Source organism: Bombina bombina, chromosome 2 (genome assembly GCF_027579735.1).
Source record: "Bombina bombina isolate aBomBom1 chromosome 2, aBomBom1.pri, whole genome shotgun sequence".
Lineage (NCBI taxonomy): Eukaryota > Metazoa > Chordata > Amphibia > Anura > Bombinatoridae > Bombina > Bombina bombina.
In genome coordinates, this window is record NC_069500.1 from 459784914 (window position 1) to 459807251 (window position 22338).

Here is a 22338-nt window from a genome sequence, read left to right on the forward strand (position 1 = left end):
ATATGCATATAATTCCTGCATATTTATAACTGCAATCAAGCAAAGACTTTTAACTCACCATATCCTCATTCTCAGAATAATTTGAGTAAAAAAAAAATACTTCACAAATGCATCTGATATTAAAAAGAGATATTGTTCATTTATTTTATTAGATCTAGAGCTGTTTTTAGTGTCATGAATTTTGATTAAAAAGTCATAAGTACATTGAGTGATAGACAAAAAAACTTTATTCTCTTTAAATTAATTTTACTTTTTTAGATTAAAATGCCAGAAAGGTTCTTGGTTACAGATGACGCTACTGCTGAATTCTGCGGATAGATTGAATCTGAAATGTCTGTGCATGGGTCCCCCATTCTCTCCAGTGCTTATACTCTCCAGAGTGGCGATCGCATTCCAAAATGTACTGAAATCCACGGTAACCTGGATACTGGTAGCACACCCAACTGCAGAATAAACAGAATGATGAATGCACTGCAGATTATAAACACAGATCACATAGTCAAAATTAACAAAATATATCCATGAGGGTTGTTTTTCACTTAAACAGTCTTTATTTGTTGCTCACCAGCTAAGCAAAAGATCATTATGTGATTTCCCATGTCCCTTTTAGCCACCAGTAATAGTATTGTGCTTAAGTTAAAAGAAAAAAAAAGAAAAAATATATATATATATATATATATATATATTTATTATTATTATTTTTTATTTTTATTTTTGTACTACTACAATAGGCTCAAAAGAAAGAAAGAAAAAAGTTATTCAGCACACGAAAATTAGTTCATGTGTTGAATAAAAATCAATTTTGTATGCAAGCTCAGATATTCTTATGCTTAGCACATGCATAAGTAGTTCACACTGACAAACTAAAATATAGATCCTGTCTATAGACAGCCCTAGTTTCCTGAACTAAATTATGAATAGAACCCCAACTATAAATTGCATTACATTTCCAGGTATAATGCTATGCCATTCTATTTGTGTTTCCAAATTAAGAATACTAGCTAGAATATATTAGTGCTGCGGAATCTGTTGGCGCTCTACAAATAACCGATAATAAATAAATAAATAAATAAATAAATATTATGTACTAATGGTATTAATAGCACAAAAATATGGTAGGTTTGCAGTTTAAGAGAAGAGACTTAATGTTACTTACGCGCCAGAATGGACACGGAAAGAGCCAACCTCATTGTTAGACCATCCCATAGCCTGAAGAGATGGATAGTCATCACTCAACTCTCCTTTTCTTCCAAGGAAGTTTTCCCTCTCAAAAATGGTCATTTTGCACTCTCTATGATTCTGTAATGAAGAAGACCATATGCATACACATGAAACATATTTGTCACACAATGTTTTCCTTTCATTGTAAAACAAAACCCTTTTGGACCTCTACTGAAATTATCATAATTTTTATGTATGTTTGATCATTTGAATACAGTTGTTAATGGTTTTTAATGCAAAATATCTGATTGGTTTTCACTGTAGGTCATAATAAGAAAACATTAGTAAATGCTGCAAAAAAACTTTTTTTTTTTCTTTCTTTTGTTAAAGGGATCTCTCCAAATTGAAAACTTATTGAAAAAAAACAGTTTAAAAGAACTCTTCTGAGATTGTCATAGAACTCATTGGGGCCGATTTATCATGGCCCGAATGGAGCCAAATACCTCTGTTTCCGCACAAGCCTTCAGGCTCGCTAGAAACAGGAGTTATGAAGCAGCGGTCTTAAGACTGCTGCTCCTTAACTCGTCAGCCGCCTCTGAGGTGGGGGACAGCAATTCACCCGATCGCATATGATCGGGTTGATTGACACCCCCTGCTAGCGGCCGTGAAGCCCTAAGTTTTTTTTTATTGTTTTATTTTTGATGGGGGTTTTTTTTGTTTTGTTTTTTTGATGTTTTTTTTTTTATTTTTTTTATTTTTATAATTTGGTTTATTATTTTATGTAATTTTAGACTTTTTAATTTTTTGTAACTTTAGATTAATTTAAACTTAGTTTTATTATTTTTAAAGTAATGTTAGGTTTTTTATTTTAATTGTAATTTAGTACTTTTTAATTTTAGGTAATTAGGGTTAAATTAGGGGGTGTTAGGTTAGGGGGCTTAGTAATTTAATTAGTTATTTGCGTTGTGGGGGGTTGGCGGTTTAGGATTTAATAACTTAATTAGGTTAATTGCGATGTGGGGGTTAGTGGATTAGGGGTTAATAGTGTTGATAGGTACTTTGCGTTGTGGGGGGTTGGCGGATTAGGGATTAATAGTGTTATTAAGTAGATTGCTATGTTGCTGAATGGCGGATTAGGGGTTAATAGTTTTATTAAGTAGTTTGTGATGTGGGGGTTGGCGGATTAGGGGTTAATAGTGTAATTAGGTAGATTGTGATGTGGGTGAATGGTGGATTAGGGGTTAATAGTTTTATTAGAAAGTTTGCAACGTGGGATTTGGTGGATTAGGGGTTAATAGTGTAATTAGGTAGTTGGCGTTGTGGGTGAATGGTGGATTAGGGGTTAATACATTTATTAGATTGCGATGTGGGGGGTTGGCGGATTAGGGGTTAATACATTTATTATTATTTCCGATATGGGGGTGATGGCAGATATAGGGGTTTTACGTGTCAGGTTTATTTTGGGGGCGGGTTAGACTTTTACGGCAATTTTTTTATTTTTTTATTTTCTTAGACGCCAGCAGTTTCTAAAGTGCCGTAAATCAATGGCGACTCCAGAAATTTGTAAATTTCACGATGTGCAAGGTGAAATTATGGGCGAAGCAGGTTTCAGAAGTTACGCTGAAGCTTGCACCGCATATGTAATCTCGCCCTAAATGTTTTTTTATTTTGTTTTTGGAAGTTAACTGTATGAGCAGGAGAATAAGAGGGGCTTTGACAATCTTAAATACATTTAAAAAAAATGTAGGGAAAATTAAAAGAATAGTTAAAAAAAAAAAACAGAGCATTCTGAGAAGAGTTGCATCAATGATAAAGTAACATAGAAACATTGATTTTTTGTTAGATAAAAAGCAGAAAGTATATCAAATGTATCCACATTTCCTACTAAGTATAAACTTAGTACTTTATAAAGATGGCCTTATGCATATCCCAAGCAGTAAGAATTTGTCTTTACCACTCTAACATAACATAAATTACTTCACCTGAGATAACTCCCTATGGAATGGAATGTTATTATCGTATATAAACTTTAGGGGACATTAAACACTAAGGGCTAGATTTCAAGTGGAGCTCTAAATTATCGCATGGCTGCATACGGGCAAATTCGCCTATTTACGGGAGCACAATAAATAATCAGCCATTACAAGTAGCTGGTTGTTGCTACTGGAAGCTCATTGTAGCAATTAGCACTCATAAAAATAAACAGAGATCAGATCTATTATTCTCCCCCAATTGGTCCCAAAATACAAAATGTGTAGTGTATTAAAAAATGCTACAATTTAAAATAAATGGAAGAAGCAGTTATGAGGGCTGAAAGCAACATTAGCGCTCAACTTTGCATCGAGCTGGTATTACGAATTTGGTGCAATGTGAGTACGACCTCGCATTCGCATTGCACAGAAGCATTGCACAAGCACTGTCCCATAGACTCCAATGGGAGCCTTGTTCTTATGCCATGAGAACTAGCACAGCGAAGCAGGTAAGCCGCGCAGCAAATGTAAATATATATATATTTGAATATATACATTTACATTTATGTGTTAACATGTGTAAATACATACATATATACATATATACATACAGGGAACACACAGTTTAGCCCCCAAAAACTGCTTAGTACATTTTTTTTTTAAATGCTACATTTTTTTATTTATTTTTAAAAACGAAACTAACACTAAATTTTGGGGGCAATTGGAGGACATTTAGAAAATTAACCAGAGGTTAATTTTAGGAGCGCTAATTGCTACCACGAGCTTGCAGTAGCAATAAGCAACCACATGTAATGGATAAATTAGCGCTCCACTTGTAATCTAGCCCTTAATGTCCACTTCAAACTTTAATCATTAGATATTTACATTAGTGTTCAGCTTTTTTCGTAACCACCCTCTCTGTAAACTACTGTAACAAGAGCAGATTTAGTTTTGTTTAAATGTCCTTCCTTGCTATACGCATGAGAGATTCTACTTTATCTAAATTAAACATTGAAGGAAAGAAGCTGATAATGTGCCAGCAAATAATGTTGTGTTTTAACTGAGAGTCTATTAAAGTATAAATTTGCATATGCTTAATTTATCTGTATTTTTGTATACAAGGGTGGACTGGGCAATTGCCCCCCAGGCCCCCTTTGGTAATTAAATCAGGGTCAGAGAAAAAGGTGCAGTGCCCAGCAGTTATTTTTTAGTAATCCATTTAATGTGTATCTGTCTGTCTGTCTGTCAGCAGGTATATATATATATATATATATATATATATATATATATATATATATATATATATATATATATATATACATATACGTATATATGGGTGTGTAGGGTTTGTTTACATCTGTATATATAGTCACACCATAATGCCTATCCCTAAGCTGCCCTTGCCAGAGCTGTACCTGCCCAGCCCAGTGCCCAATTTACTATGCACCTTAGCTTTAGGTTGCAGCCTGTTCTCCTCAGAAGTCCTAGTTACTATTTTATATTTTGTTATTTCAAATATAACATTTTAAAAGGGTGGGTTGATATACCTGGGCTACTGGATAGTACTTTCCTCCCTGGGACAAAAGTTGTCAGTCCTCCCCTGTATGATATTTATTCACATACGAGAAACTCTACACATCCCATTTAAAATAATGGGTCAAAAAACCAACAAAAGTAGGCATTTTGACTGTTTTGGTTGAGCTTTAAATCTCACTTGTTGTTCGCATATTACTTAAATTGATCTCCAAATGGAATTGTTGGATTAGTTCCCTTCCTCCTTGACTTATCCACTTTTGTTCATATCTTTCATATCCTTTATATTAAACCACTTACAGCGTATTGCTGATGGAATACATTATATATATCGGATATTAGATTGTCTCAATATGATTGGGTACAGAGAATTGGGCATTATCATCTTAACTTTAGTCACTGTCCCAAATGGTTTTTAAGTGACAGTTGACATGAGAAGCAAATTCACAGTAGTGATATAGCATAAAACTATATGCCTTCTATCTGTACCATTAGGCTATATAACTTTCAAAAATAGGATGTGGTCTTATAGAATGACCTTAGACAAAATAACATGGTTTTCTTTAACTTATTGGTGTATATTGCCTGACACCAATATCGCAGGTCATCTCACTTTTGACACCATCACTACCCCTTAATATATAGTCTTGAGACTATTACTATTATTTTATACATGTTACAACATTTATTAAGATTTTATTTTACATTTATTTTACATTTGTTTTTATTTTCTATTTTAGTGATTACTTATGTTTTTTGTTTTTGAAATATTATGCTGATAATATACCTAATTTAAATATTTTGATCATTTATAGATTTATCTATCTGCCTTTTAAGCAAAATCTATCTGTAAACATGCTATTTTTCTAATGTATATTTTTGAATTCGAAAATTACATTGTTTTTTGAATATGTACCAGGTTCATTATTGTTAACATTATTTTACTTTATCGTAGTTTTTATTGTTAGGATATGTTATTGTGTGTTTTGTTAGATATGAATAATATATCTTGCGAAAGACCTATGGGGGGGCGGATACTCTTTCACAAACAACTAACCACTCATCATTTGCATATTTGCAATTTATGATTTGTTTGCTGATTGGTTACAGGCCCCTATATAGGTCTTGGTTCACATAAACTCTTTAGCCTCTGATGAAGCGCATGTACGCATGCGCGAAACGCGCCAGGTGTCTATCTGTACCTACACCTGTCATTTGGCCATTTGGCTGAATAAAAGATACTAACATCAAGTTTTGCTGTCTCCGGGTCTCCTCCTTTATTCCCCCTGGTGGGATCTACCTTTATTAATCAGCGGATGGGATACCGCTTGTTGGAGACCTCAGACCTTACCCGACCTCTCAGCGGAGCCATTCTCACCCTTGACCCAGGATTTCGTCATCACGCGCTTACTTGCAGCGCGCGCCCTGACGTCAGAAGAGGGATTACAGCGTGCAACACGGACCTAGGCATTACCTACAGACGCGACTGGAGGGGTTTGTACCAAGCCACGACCATCTGTGGAAGTTGTCTTTGCAGTCCTGCTCACGGAACGATCCGGCACACCGCTTTCACTTGCTAAACAGCACTTTGGCAGATCTTTACACATCCGCTGGCATTGAGGATACTAGCTAAGTATTTACCTTTCACTTACCGCTTCTATGTCTTGAAGATACTTTTTCTGTGACTTTCACGGGACATAAGTTACTATAGCCACCAATACACCGGAACACATTGGATACCATTCCTTTACTACATAAGTTTGTGTTTTACCGGACACTCAATAACCAACTTGTTTTACAGGATAATATACCGGGCAATACTTCTTTACCCTAATATACTTTCTTCCACTGGAACGGGTTAATGGATTTTTCCTAAAGAACATTCAATTAAGTGGCATAATCTAACACCATACTTTAGATTTGCCTACCTTTGAACACACAATTGCTTATGAGAAAGGAAAATAATACCTGCTAGCTATTGTACTACTATCTTTGTTTATTTGCATAAATTTTTTTGACTTTTTTTCCCTTTTAGTAGCACATTGGGTTAAACTTGTATATATACTTATATCTAACGAAAATTATATCTTTTGCATAACAATTTGCACATTTTTGACATTAGTGCATTTTCCATAATGGCCACCAGCAATTTACCCACAGGGGTTATAGATGAAAACAAACGTAAACGCATTATGGAAACTGCACTAAAAGGTGAAGTTCAGATAACTAGTTTAGTCAAGGAGGATGATATCACCAACATTTTTTCTAAGTTAGAACAGCTGAGATTTAAGGAAACCAATCTGTGGTGGGACATTGAATTTTTGGAATTGTATATATCAGAAAACAAAGTACCTAGGGGATTACGTATGAAAAAATTTCCATCGTTTGCACTAAATAATATAAGATTTATGGAAGAATGGAATACTAATTTGACTAATTGTTCCATAATATTGATGAAACAATTATTAAATCACAAAAAAGAAGAGAGAGATTTGGTTCTAACTGAAATCAACAATAGTATGATTTCCTTAAAACCTTTTGAAGATACCCAGAAACATTCAGATTACACTAGACAGCTTAATGAGACAATAGACCAATTAGACACTACTCTATCTGATAGGAAGGTACAAAAATACCAAAGAGATGTCAAGGATTATGAACTTGATATAGTGTAGTCCTGACAAAAACACAAACCTACTAGATCGAATTGGTCAACCAACAAAAAGAATAAGTCTAAAAACAAGAATAAAAACAAAAATACACAGGGAGACAAGACCAAACATGACACTAATAAACATGTAACTTTTTCTAGCATAGACACAGACCATTATGACAGTAGTGAACAAATGACGGATGATGAACAAACACCTAGCACATCTGAGTCTAAGACATCTAATCCAACATCAAACACTAATAGAAGGGAACTTAAATCACTGGTAAAACAACCACACCAGACTAGCACTCCTAAGAAGAGTGATACTACTGTAGAACCTGAAAATTCAGAGCCGACTTATCGTTACCCCAGCAGGGTCAGAAAAAATGTAAAGAAATAGCAGTTATTAATCTCTCTGAATACCCTTTGTCCAACACTGAAATAGATCTATTAAACAAGGGTCTGTCATATGCACCAGTACACAATTTTGATTTAGTCAACACTTTAATTGATATAAATAAATTTGTAAGAAAGATAGTTTTGAAACAGCATTTTCAATATACACAGACAACACAGACTACAACTGATATCAATACTCACAGTAGGTCTACACTTACTCAGGATCCTGTACACACCACTCAACCCTTATCTGTAGGATTAAAATTTACAGATTTGTTAGATTTAACCAATCTTTTCACTTTGGAACAAGATTCACTTAGACACATTGATGCTTTAACTAATAAATGCACCAACTTCCTTTACAAAAACACTTCTCACTTTTATCCAATACATTCAAGACACCACTTATTGGACACATATCAGAGCGTTGTAGAGAGGGAACTCACAGATCTATATAGATCAGTTGATTACAATCCCCTAAACATCAATCCAGATAACATCACTAAAACACAGAGAAGAGCACTGATCAAACTTCAGAAAAATGAAAATATTGTTATAGTCCAAGCGGACAAAGGAGGGGCAGTAGTACTATTAAACAAATATGATTATGTGGAATAAATTCTCAACTCAGTGATAGTCAATTGTACACTAAATTGCGTTTCAATCCCACTAATTCTATCAAACACAAATTAACACATTTGTTAGATTTTGCAGTTGAACATCACTATATGGACAAAGAACTGGCAGATTACCTATTTGTGCACGAGCCAACCACCCCTTATTTTAGGATTGTACCCAAAATACATAAAGGCTTGGAAAAACCTCCTGGCCGGCCCATAGTGGCCAGCACTGGGTCCCTTTGTGAAAGATTGGGTGATTGGCTCGATCACATACTTCAACCTACCATGCTGGCTCTCCCAAGATACATCCGGGATAGCGCACACTTAATCACACAACTCAAAGATATTAATTGGAAAGATACATATACATGGACCACCATTGATGTCGCTGCCCTATATTCCAACATTCCTCACACGTTGGGCCTTAGAGCAGTGGATGCCATGTTACACCGCCACTCTAATTATGGAGATGAATTCATATCCTTCATTGTTCAAATTACTGAATTCTTACTTCAAAATAATTTCTTTGTATACCAAGGAGATTATTATTTACAAAGATGTGGCACAGCGATGGGGGCAAAATTTGCCCCAGCCTATGCCAACATCTATATGGGGTGGCTGGAATTAAATCGTATTTTTTCCAGTTCCTTCCCTTTTGCTACCATTGTCATCCTGTACGGTCGTTACATCGATGACATTATAATCATTTGGAATAGTCACGATGGATATTCAGTGGACAAATTCATAGATTATATGAATCATAATAATTACAATTTGACTTTCACAGCAAATAAAAATGCAACTAAAATTGATTTTTTTGGACCTCAGTATAGAGAGTAGAGGTGACAAAATTTTCACAAGTACCTACCGAAAACCATTGGCACGCAACACGATATTGCGTGCTGATTCTTGTCACCTCTCTCATCTAAAGAGAGGTATTCCTAAGGCGCAATATTTACGATTGCGCCGAAATTGTACAGAACTAAACCAATACCATACACAAGCACATTAATTGACAGCTCGACTAGTGGATAGGGGTTATCAGAAGCACCTACTAACACTCATCCAAGAACAAGTAGGGAAGATAAACAGACAAGATTTACTTATAACTAATTCCAAGAGAAGGAGTATTGAATTCAACCGAACTAGTACAAATAGCAATATGCTATTCATTACCCAATTTAGTAAACAATACCAACAGATTTGTAGAATAGTAAAAAAGAACTTGACCATCCTAAAAGGTGATGAAATATTATCAAACATCCTTACAACAGGTGTGAGGTGTGTAGCGAGAAAAGCTCCGACCTTAGGTGACATCACAAGGAAAAACTTTGCAGGAAAACCCACTACCAATATAAACTGGCTAAGCCTTAGACCTGGCTGTTTTAAATGTGGGCATGTTCCCTGCAAAGGCTGTACCTGCATTACAGTTACTAACACATTCTCTTCAAACATCACCAAACAAACTTTTCAAATAAGAGATAGGATAGATTGTAATTCTTTATTTGTGATCAATCTAATTAATTGTTTATCCTGCTCGAGTCAATATGTAGGCATTACGACCCGTCCATTAAAGGACAGGATTCAAGAACATCTACGTTCTTTAGATGAGAAATAACCAAAAACACCTGTTGCAAAGCATTTCAGAACTCATGGTATAGGCCCCAAATACTTCTCATTTATTGGCATAGATACCATAAAACAACATCCCCGAGGGGGTGATAGAGGTAAAACCCTTCGTAAAAAAGAAATATTTTGGATAGTAAAATTACATACTAGGGCCCCAGAGGGAATGAATAAAAGAATGGATGTGGATCTCTTCACCGAATAGCTAAAAATACTTCAAAACTTTATATGACTTTATAGAATTATAGAATTTTAAACAGAATCTGTTTTGACAGGTAGACAGTGAGCGAAAATGCCCTGACAGTGAGACATAAAATCAAAATTAAAATTAAAATTAAAATTAAAACTAACACTTGAGAGGGAAAAAATCTATATATACAAATACTTTTATATATATAACAAAACATAAGATATATTAGACAAAATCTCTCTCTTCCCTATAGGAAAACTTTCCTGACACCACGTAGGCCTTTTTGACTGTTTTGGTTGAGCTTTAAATCTCACTTGTTGTTCGCATATTACTTAAATTGATCTCCAAGTGGAATTGTTGGATTAGTTCCCTTCCTCCTTGACTTATCCACTTTTGTTCATATCTTTCATATCCTTTATATTAAACCACTTACAGCGTATTGCTGATGGAATACATTATATATATTGAATATTAGATTGTCTCAATATGATTGAGTACAGAGAATTGGGCATTATCATCTTACCTTTAGTCACTGTCCCAAAAGGTTTTTAAGTGACAGTTGACATGAGAAGCAAATTCACAGTAGTGATATAGCATAAAACTATATGCCTTCTATCTGTACCATTAGGCTATATAACTTTCAAAAATAGGATGTGGTCTTATAGAATGACCTTAGACAAAATAACATGGTTTTCTTTAACTTATTGGTGTATATTGCCTGACACCAATATCGCAGGTCATCTCACTTTTGACACCATCACTACCCCTTAATATATAGTCTTGAGACATCATTTACAATGACTATTACTATTATTTTATACATGTTACAACATTTATTAAGATTTTATTTTACATTTATTTTACATTTGTTTTTATTTTCTATTTTAGTGATTAATTATGTTTTTTGTTTTTGAAATATTATGCTGTTTAGATAATATACCTAATTTAAATATTTTGATCATTTATAGATTTATCTATCTGCCTTTTAAGCAAAATCTATCTGTAAACATGCTATTTTTCTAATGTATATTTTTGAATTCGAAAATGACATTGTTTTTTGAATATGTACCAGGTTCATTATTGTTAACATTATTTTACTTTATCTTAGTTTTTATTGTTAGGATATGTTATTGTGTGTTTTGTTAGATATCAATAATATATCTTGCGAGACATATGGGGGGGCGGATACTCTTTCACAAATAACTAACCACTCATCATTTGCATATTTGCAATTTATGATTTGTTTGCTGATTGTTACAGGCCCCTATATAGGTCTTGGTTCACATAAACTCTTTAGCCTCTGATGAAGCGCATGTACGCATGTGCGAAACGCGTCAGGTGTCTATCTGTACCTACACCTGTCATTTGGCCATTTGGCTGAATAAAAGATACTAACATCAAGTTTTGCTGTCTCCGGGTCTCCTCCTTTATTCCCCCTGGTGGGATCTACCTTTATATATATATATATATATATATATATATATATACATATACGTATATATGGGTGTGTAGGGTTTGTTTACATCTGTATATATAGTCACACCATAATGCCTATCCCTAAGCTGCCCTTGCCAGAGCTGTACCTGCCCAGCCCAGTGCCCAATTTACTATGCACCTTAGCTTTAGGTTGCAGCCTGTTCTCCTCAGAAGTCCTAGTTACTATTTTATATTTTGTTATATCAAATATAACATTTTAAAAGGGTGGGTTGATATACCTGGGCTACTGGATAGTACTTTCCTCCCAGGGACAAAAGTTGTCAGTCCTCCCCTGTATGATATTTATTCACATACGAGAAACTCTACACATCCCATTTAAAATAATGGGTCAAAAAACCAACAAAAGTAAAACAAAAATAGCAAAACTATTTAAAAATAATTTAAAATGTTGGTAATCCCTGCACATGCATAAAAAGATTTTTATTAATGCAAACTGATACGCATAAAAGGAACTTTTTGGAGTTGATGATATGAGTCTTTTAAGAAAGTATATACATATCTAATGTATAAACAATCATTCTGACTCTTGCAATATTTATAATATTTATTACTTTAAATGTGATTTGTTTATTTAATATTTCATTTATATTTATATGTTTATTTTATAGGTATAAAAAGTTTTGCTGATCTAAGATTGTCCAAGAAGTTTTAAAGCACTAGTATGGATAACCCCACCCCCCACCCAATTTAAATAATCCTAATAAGAGATATTTACTTACAGCACAGGCAATTGGTCGGAAGGATGTCATCCTCTCTACATGATAAGCATTGCTGCCACTCCATGCTTCCCAGCGGGGGTACTCTCCTCTCTCTAAAACAAACTGCTGACCTTGGAATCCTAAATGTTCATAGCCAACCCAGCTGCAAGAAGATTACATGGTGCATATTACTTTGTTTTGGCATTGGCAAATGTTAAAGGGTATAACCAACACATAAACCCTTAAAGGGATATGAAACCCAAACTTTTTATTTCATGATTGAGGTAGAGTATACAACTTTAAACATCTTTCAAATTTACTCATATTAATTTGCTTTATTATCTTGGTATACAGGGAGTGCAGAATTATTAGGCAAATGAGTATTTTGACCACATCATCCTCTTTATGCATGTTGTCTTACTCCAAGCTGTATAGGCTCGAAAGCCTACTACCAATTAAGCATATTAGGTGATGTGCATCTCTGTAATGAGAAGGGGTGTGGTCTAATGACATCAACACCCTATATCAGGTGTGCATAATTATTAGGCAACTTCCTTTCCTTTGGCAAAATGGGTCAAAAGAAGGACTTGACAGGCTCAGAAAAGTCAAAAATAGTGAGATATCTTGCAGAGGGATGCAGCACTCTTAAAATTGCAAAGCTTCTGAAGCGTGATCATCGAACAATCAAGCGTTTCATTCAAAATAGTCAACAGGGTCGCAAGAAGCGTGTGGAAAAACCAAGGCGCAAAATAACTGCCCATGAACTGAGAAAAGTCAAGCGTGCAGCTGCCAAGATGCCACTTGCCACCAGTTTGGCCATATTTCAGAGCTGCAACATCACTGGAGTGCCCAAAAGCACAAGGTGTGCAATACTCAGAGACATGGCCAAGGTAAGAAAGGCTGAAAGACGACCACCACTGAACAAGACACACAAGCTGAAACGTCAAGACTGGGCCAAGAAATATCTCAAGACTGATTTTTCTAAGGTTTTATGGACTGATGAAATGAGAGTGATTCTTGATGGGCCAGATGGATGGGCCCGTGGCTGGATTGGTAAAGGGCAGAGAGCTCCAGTCCGACTCAGACGCCAGCAAGGTGGAGGTGGAGTACTGGTTTGGGCTGGTATCATCAAAGATGAGCTTGTGGGGCCTTTTCGGGTTGAGGATGGAGTCAAGCTCAACTCCCAGTCCTACTGCCAGTTTCTGGAAGACACCTTCTTCAAGCAGTGGTACAGGAAGAAGTCTGCATCCTTCAAGAAAAACATGATTTTCATGCAGGACAATGCTCCATCACACGCGTCCAAGTACTCCACAGCGTGGCTGGCAAGAAAGGGTATAAAAGAAGAAAATCTAATGACATGGCCTCCTTGTTCATCTGATCTGAACCCCATTGAGAACCTGTGGTCCATCATCAAATGTGAGATTTACAAGGAGGGAAAACAGTACACCTCTCTGAACAGTGTCTGGGAGGCTGTGGTTGCTGCTGCACGCAATGTTGATGGTGAACAGATCAAAACACTGACAGAATCCATGGATGGCAGGCTTTTGAGTGTCCTTGCAAAGAAAGGTGGCTATATTGGTCACTGATTTGTTTTTGTTTTGTTTTTCAATGTCAGAAATGTATATTTGTGAATGTTGAGATGTTATATTGGTTTCACTGGTAAAAATAAATAATTGAAATGGGTATATATTTGTTTTTTGTTAAGTTGCCTAATAATTATGCACAGTAATAGTCACCTGCACACACAGATATCCCCCTAAAATAGCTAAAACTAAAAACAAACTAAAAACTACTTCCAAAAATATTCAGCTTTGATATTAATGAGTTTTTTGGGTTCATTGAGAACATGGTTGTTGTTCAATAATAAAATTAATCCTCAAAAATACAACTTGCCTAATTATTCTGCACTCCCTGTACTTTGTTGAAGAAACAGCAGTTCACAGGGGTGATACAACAACATGAGACAGTGCACATGGGTGAGACAACAACATGAGACATATATGTGCAGACACCAATCAGCAGCATCTGAGGCTACCTAGGTGTACTTTTCAATAAATGATACCAAGAAAGCAAAACAAATTAGATGACAGAAGTAAAATGGAAAGTTGTTTAAAATTGCATGCTCTTTCTGAATCATTAAATTAAAATATGTGTTTCATATCCCTTTAAGTATAATAAAAGACAACATGGAGGTGATGTTTAGTAAATCAATCTCGGAAAGATGATGTGAACAATTCTACTGTTTTTTCGTAGACATCATATTTTTTAGTGTGTTTTACAACTTATTTACAATTGTGTTTTTCCATTTCTGCAAGGACTGCACTGACCTTTTTTGAGAAGTGGGGCCAAAAATTGCACAGTATGGGCTCGATTTACCAAGTGTCAAGCCAACATGATTCGGTATAGCAAATCATGTCCGCTCAACATCTCTAAATGCAGAAAACATACGCTGTCCACATTTATCATTGCACAAGCTTTTCACCATAAATGCTTGTGCAATGCCGTCCCCTGCTCCCTAGTGGCCAATCGGCCGTTAACAGGGGCTGTCAATCATTTAGATCGTATCAGATCGGGATGATTTCAATCCCCCACATTTTAGGTGGCAAAGAGGTTAATGAGGAGCGGTTTTACGACCACGGCTTCTTAACTTTAGTTTCAGGCAACGGTAGGTGAAAATGGAGTCCTTGGTCTTAAATAGCTGTAGATTTTAAGATTTCACGGAAATTAGCCAAATTGGGTCCATTTTCTCTATAAATTATGGACATGCACGGTTATATGATTAGCTTATATAAAAAAATATTCAATATCTGTATACAGAGCTTATGGGGCAAACCTTTATAACAGGGAAACTGAACTTGAGGCCAACTCTTAAAGGGACTTAAAACCCAAAAGGTTTCTTTCATGATTCAGATAGAGAATACAATTTCAAACAACTTTCCAATTTACTTCTATTATTTCATTTGTTTTCTTCTCTTGTTATCCTTTGCTGAAAAGTTTATCTAGGCAGGAGCAGCAGAGAACCTAGGTTCTAGCTGCTGATTGGTTGCTGCATATATATACAGATTGTGATTGGCTCACCCATGTGTTCAGTTAGAAACCATCAGTGCATTGCTGCTCCTTCAACAAATGATACCAAGAGAATAAAACAGATTAGATAATCGAAGTAAATTAGAAAGGTGTTTAAAATTGTATTATCTATCTGAATCATGAAAGAACATTTTTGGGTTTCATGTCCATTTAAGGCTAGAGGAAAATAAATGTAACTTATATATAGAAAGGCTTCTTAAAAGTAAGATATATCAAGCTGTGTATGCAGTATATACAACAAAATAGCTATATGATTGGCAAAAAATAGAACCTATAGTTATTATACTTATTGCCCTAGTGTCATAGTAATTAAACTATATTAAGCAACAACCCATAAAGACTTGAAGGGTAAAAACAGTCAGACCCCTCAAGACTCTGCAGAACCTCTCAACCACATGTCCACATCAAACGTCAGGTCAAATCCCTGCTTCTAAAGCCCTCTAAAAGTCCTCATCAGATTAGCATACCTGGGAACTTTCTAATTAAGATCATCCTGAGGTTCTTGACATCTGCTCCCTGTGTAATTACAATGGTGGTTCGAGAAGCTGAATTGGGTGGGGGAGTGCTTACCCAGACTAAGTCAGGGAGGTATGTGGGTGGATTTGTGGGTGGTCTGCAGGCAGTGTCAGTTCAAGTGGGGGGTTGAGCCATGGGTGTTATGTGGGTGGAGTCAGTGAAGTGGGAATAGTTACTAGAGTTCTGTAGGGGGGTGGTCTCAGTGCATGACTAAGTTTAGGTGTGACTAGGTTGTCCAGGGATGTAGTTAGGCAGAAATGGGGAGACACTTTCTCCCTCCTCCTAAGACCAATAGGAATGCAACCTTATAAATTGGGGTGCTTTTGCACTCAATAGAACCATCACTAAATTAGAAGTAAAAATAATAATAATAATAAAATTGGCACATTTTGCATATCATGTGTAACCCTGAGAATTTAACTCTGTACTCTGAGGCCCTGAGATTATAAATAAAATATACAATTTCAGGATCTCAGTGGACCCAATGTTATTTTTCAACAGTGAAAAAAATAGCAGTTTAAGAGCAGAACATATCTTTAAGTTCTTCCCTCTTTAATGCTTTACACAAGTTTAATTAAGTCTACATGGAAAAGTAATTATGTCAGAATAAATATTTTATGCAAAGAATTATTTCTGTAATATAGTTTTTTCGATTTATTATTTAGTTTGAAATTGTTTTATTTACTCTTACGAATATGATACAGCATACCTGCTGCAGATACATGTTTATACAGCAGCATTAAAACAATGACATTTATATACACTATATAGACTGTTTTTGTTAAAGAGTAAAATTATACAATTATTCTTATTTAAAAACAAAACAAAAACAGCATTATTTCCATATATTTAATCAGATTCTTAGCTAAATGAGCTGGTGAGGGATCGGGTTGATTAAGACCCCCTGCTAGCAGCCAATCTGCAGGGGGCGAACTGCTTGTGCAATGATAAATGCCGACAGCGTATGTTGTCAGCATTTATCAATGTGCAGCGGACATGATACGCTACATCGTATCATGTCCGCTCGCACTTTGATAAATATGCCCCATAGACTTGATTCATTAAGACTAACATTTCATTTTACTTATACTTACGCGCCACTCTCTATTTTAAATGAGCGTACAGTTTCAAATCCATATTCCATAATGTTGTAGCATTCAGATGTGAATTCATGTCTGCGGCCCTGAAAACATTCTTCATCCCATGTAATAATCTGAAAGTAATGGGAAAAAATGCACAAATCCACTATTTTAATAGCATAATATACTTCATGCACAAAACAGAGACCTAAGAGGCTATTTTTTTACTGACATTGAAGTACTGATTACTATAAAGAGATTGGTCAGTGGTATTGCTAGATACTCAAGCATATGTCTACTGTACTACAAATGGTAGCCTAACCTAGAGGCTTTATACATTTAAAGAGATAGTCCCCTTTATTTGTTCCAATAGTAAATCCTAGCGTTTCACAAACACTAGGATTTACCATCACTTTAACTATGAATTCAAGGTATTTTGGACACACAAAAAGAGAGAAATGCTGAAACCAATTAATAAACAATAGCTTAGTAACCTGTTCTGTTGCTAGTTACCACCCAAGGAGATGCATCTTTTTGCCCAGAATGTGCCTTTTACAGAGGGGAACTTTTCTGCAGCATATCAGTTTATCGGTCTGGTCCTGAATAAAAAGTACAGTCCACCCCTAAAATACCAGTCAATCCCTCTCTGAACCAGAGACATGGCAAACCCCATGTATGTTTCATATCTCTCTTGGCACATTGGGCAAATGGTCCCTCATAGGCCAAATCATGCTGTGAAGCTACAACACTATTTTTATTTTTAAAAAACTTCTTAAAATGTTAGTTACTAAGGGCCAGATACTCAAAAACTGCAGCATGGAGAGAAATAGTGCAAATCTTTGATGATTTTTTAGTATTATTTTAGAATGTTTGTTTCTCTCCCTGACATCAAGAAAGAATAGCGAGATAAACAGCTCTCAAACTAACATTTGCCTTTCTAAAATTATTTGATGAACCTGGCTGTTCTGACGAGACTTCACATATTGGGGCATATTTATCAAGCTCCGTATGGAGCTTGATGCCCCGTGTTTCTGGCGAGCCTGCAGGCTCGCCAGAAACACAAGTTATAACGCAGCGGTCATATAGACCGCTGCTCCATAACCTGTCCGCCTGCTCTGAGCAGGCGGACAGACATTGTCACAATTCAACCCGATCAAGTACGATCGGGATGATTGACACCCCCCTGCTGGTGGCCTATAGGCCGCGAGTCTGCAGGGGGCGGCGTTGCTACAGCAACTCTTGTGAGCTGCTGGTGCAATGCTGAATACGGCGAGCGTATTGCTCGCCGTATTCAGCAAGGTCTGTTGGACCTGATCCGCACTGCCGGATCAGGTCCGACAGACCTTGATAAATAGGGGCCATTCTCTCACCAGATCAAGTAGCTTTAGATCATCGTGATCTATGTCAAAGTTGACCCTTAAAGGAACACTCTAGTAAAAAATAAAATATTCATAATTCAGATAGGACATGCAATTTAAACAACTTTCCCATTTACTTTTATCATCAAAGTTGCTTTGTTCTCTTGGTAATCTTTGTTGAAAGCTAAACCTAGGTAGGCTCATATGCTAATTTCTAAGCCCTTGACGGTCGCCTCTTATCTCAGTGTATTTTTGTTACAGTTTTTTACAGCTAGATAGCGCTAGTTCATGTGTGCTATATAGATAACAGTGTGCTTAGTACTGTTTGGCTTAAATGCAAGTCTGTCAAAAGAACTGAAATAAGGGGGCATTCTAGAGAATCTTAGATACAATTTAATCACAGAGGTGTATTAATATAATTATGTAGGTTATGCAAAACTGGGGAATGGGTAAAAAAGGGATTATCTATCTTTTTAAACAATAATAATTCTGGACTAAACACTAAAGTCAAAATTAAACCTTCATGATTGAGATAGAGCACACAATTTTCAACAAATTGAACTGAAATGAGTTGAATTGAATTGAAATTGAACAAATATGCACAATCTTGTTATATGGACATTTTCTGAGGCACCAACTCCTACTGATCATGTGCAACAATTCACAGAATATATGTGTATATATTTGTGATTGGCTGGTGGCTGTCACATGATGCATTGGGGAGGAAAGTAGTACTAACTCTGAAATTATGTCCTCGCAACATCACTAAATGCCGACAGCATACACTGTCAGCATTTACATTGCACAAGCAATTGTAGAGAAATGCTTGTGCAATGCTGCCCCCTGATCACTGGTGGCCAATTAGCCGCTAACAGGGGCTTTCAATCATCCCGATCGTATCGTATCGTATCGCGATGATTTCACTCCGCCACCTAAAAGGTGGTGAACAAGTTAAGGAGCAACGGTCTTATAATAGCTTATATTCCATATTGAAGCCACTGCCCATAATAAAAATTTCAGCTTCCCTTTGTACATTGAGATATAAGATAAGTAGGCCTGCTCTTTCAGCAAAACCAACAATTTTAAATACAAATATAAACATAAAGGAGCAGTTTCCAAAACATGTATTATGCTGCATCTGGTATAACAATTTAAAGTGTCCCTTTACATGTTACTTACTTAATTCATTTCATTTTTTAAATCCTATATTTTTTTAATCTCAGACAGTAAGGGATAGATTACGAGTGGAGAACAGTATTGCACTTACACAAGTGCAATATTTGCGCTCCACTCAGTAATGCTAGCGCACGGAAATGTGCGCTGGTATTACAAGTGCAGCACAATGCGTATGCGACCTCGCATACGCATTGCCTGGAAGCCTTGTGCTCACGAGAGCGCGCTTCCATAGGATTCAATGGGAGCCTCGTTCTAATGCCGATAGACACAGTATATTGAATATATTGAATGTTGTTTATGGATGAAGATTGCATTTACAGACATTTTGACAAATACTTTATGTAGAAGCATAAAACGTTCTTTTCAACAAGTTATTAAAATTAAAATGCAATGTATAATTACATTTATATGTTAACATGATGAATGCATTAGTTTTTACCAACCATCAAATCTGTAAAACATAAAAATCACAAATCTAAATAGATTAACAAATTACCTTCCAGTGGCCAGCAAATTTAGTACAATGTTGAGTCATTTTGGCTCTTCCTGCAAAGAGAAAAACAAATGTTCAGAAACTACATAGAAGCATAAATTTCCTGTATCATTTTGTTAATTGTTTTATACATCATTAACTATAGTAAATTGTGATAAAGGACCCTCTGTGTGTATATAGGATTGATATAGGGTTGGCAGGGGACCAGTACTCAACCAAACAATGGCAGCTACATTTTAAAGGCCTCCTATGCCTCTATGCTTTACAATAGAAATAAGTAATTCCACACATGCACTACTCTGTGTTACCGGTAGTCAATGGGGCCTATTTATGAATGTGCGAGTGGACATGATCCGATATTGCGGATCATGTCCGCTACACATTGATAAATGCCAACAGCATATGCTCTCTGCATTTATCATCTGGTGAACTGCTGGTGCAATGCCGCCACCTGCAGATTTGCGGGCAATCGGCCGCTAGCAGGGGGTGTCAATCAACCTGATCATATTCGATTGAGTTGATTTCTGTCCGCTGCCTCAGAGCAGGCGGACAGGTTATGGAGCAGCGGTCTTTAGACCGCTGCTTCATAACTTCTGTTGGCTCACCGGAAACATGGGGCATCAAGCTCCATACGGAGCTTGATAAATATGCCCCAAATGAGTGTAAAAAAATCACTGTCTTATATGTTACTGGCAGTCATGGGGTATTAAAATGTCACTCTGCAATGACAACATTTCTGCTTTTTGTGTGGTGCTGGTAGTCAATGGAAGCTAAAAACTCATCTGTTTATGTGTTATTTAAGTAAAATTATTGACTTGTATGTTATGGCAGCCAAGGGGATAAAATCAATGCTGAATTGTGAAAAATATAGATAGCTGGGTTAAGGGTGGGGCCTATGGTTGAACTTTGGGGAGGGGGCATTTTGTAACCCAACCTACCACTTGTGCTAAGTCCCTTACAGGCTGTACAGTATATTTGTGGAGGACAGGTAGCAACCTTATGTATAGAGAATAGCCTATATAGAGTAATACTGCAATTGGGGAGTTATTTCCCCGTTGAGAGTCTATTCTATCTTTAATAACCATCTCCCATGGGAAAACAGGATTGTTATATTCATCTGTGACACTCACATCATTCCCCCTTTTTCATTTGCAGATTTCCGCTATGTTTTTTAATTGTTGATTATGTTTTGCTTGGTAACCAGTATGTGGGGCAGACAAGGAAAACGTAGCATTAGGTATGCAAAATATGCGTGGAAGGGATGCAAATAAATGTGCTAACAAGAGGCAGCAAGAAGAAGCAATGCACCACGCACAACTTTTCATACACATACTGTTACCTACGAGTAAATGTAAGGTATGGAACAAAGATAGAACACAGTCAAGGTTTGGTGCTGCAATAGTATTACTGCATAAATTAAAAAAACAAGAAAGAGAACAGTGATTTCAGCAAAGGTAAAATACCAAAAAGTTAACAAACCTAAATTAATTATATTCAAAATGGATGTGCTTCTAATGAGGCATTAAGTCACACAAAGGGGAAGGATGCAACATATTGTATTCTGTGAAGTAAAATTCCCTGAGAAACCCAAATGGTTTTGTATTAGCGCTGCAGAATCTGTTGGCGCTCTACAAATAATCGATAATAATAATAATTCACATTTAGTATTACATCAAACAAGTGGTATCTATGTGCAAACTTAGGCTTCACAGTTCCTCAGCTAACTCTCCCTCTCGAAACAGCAGCTTAGCCTGATGAAATAGCCACAGACTGCTTAAGGTCAAGAAACACGCTGTGGAGCATCCAATCATTTTTATACTGACATTGTTTTTATTAAATAAAACCATTTTTTTGAAGATCATTTGTTTAAGAATGTGGGTTTTTGTGAGATGTTTACTATACAGAGTACACTACGTGGTAACTCCTTGTGTTTCCCAGTAAAAGTGTATCATCTGCTTTTGACCTGTAACCCATTGTGTCAGTGGTGAGACAACCTCAATTTTGTATATCATATAGCAGACTTTTTTCTTTTTATTTTGGGTGGTTGTTACAATCATAGTTTATTTTTATTTTTTTATCAGTCTGGGTATGTGCTTATAGACTGGATAAGGGTGCTGTCCAATATTTTCACAGTTGATATTTATAAGATAATGGTTTCTGAATGCTGGTGCAGTCTTTAAACTCAAAGCATTTTACCAGTACAAGTTTCTTGAAAAAAATGCAATAACCAAAATTATTGTGCATTTTAATTTTAACTAGAATATATCTTTAAATTTATACTG

The 22338-nt window shown here is 36.0% G+C and overlaps 1 protein-coding gene across 1 annotated transcript; it reads right to left on the minus strand.

The window, feature by feature from the left end:
- Window positions 1–295: 295 nt before the first annotated feature.
- Window positions 296–20098, minus strand: CRYBA4 (crystallin beta A4). The gene is made up of 5 exons (XM_053700539.1): window positions 20060–20098; window positions 17045–17163; window positions 12369–12510; window positions 1157–1299; window positions 296–443 (listed from the first exon to the last, which is right to left on the minus strand). Exons 1-5 carry the CDS (start codon window positions 20096–20098, stop codon window positions 296–298), a joined length of 591 nt encoding a protein of 196 aa, XP_053556514.1.
- Between the last annotated feature and the right edge of the window lie 2240 nt (window positions 20099–22338).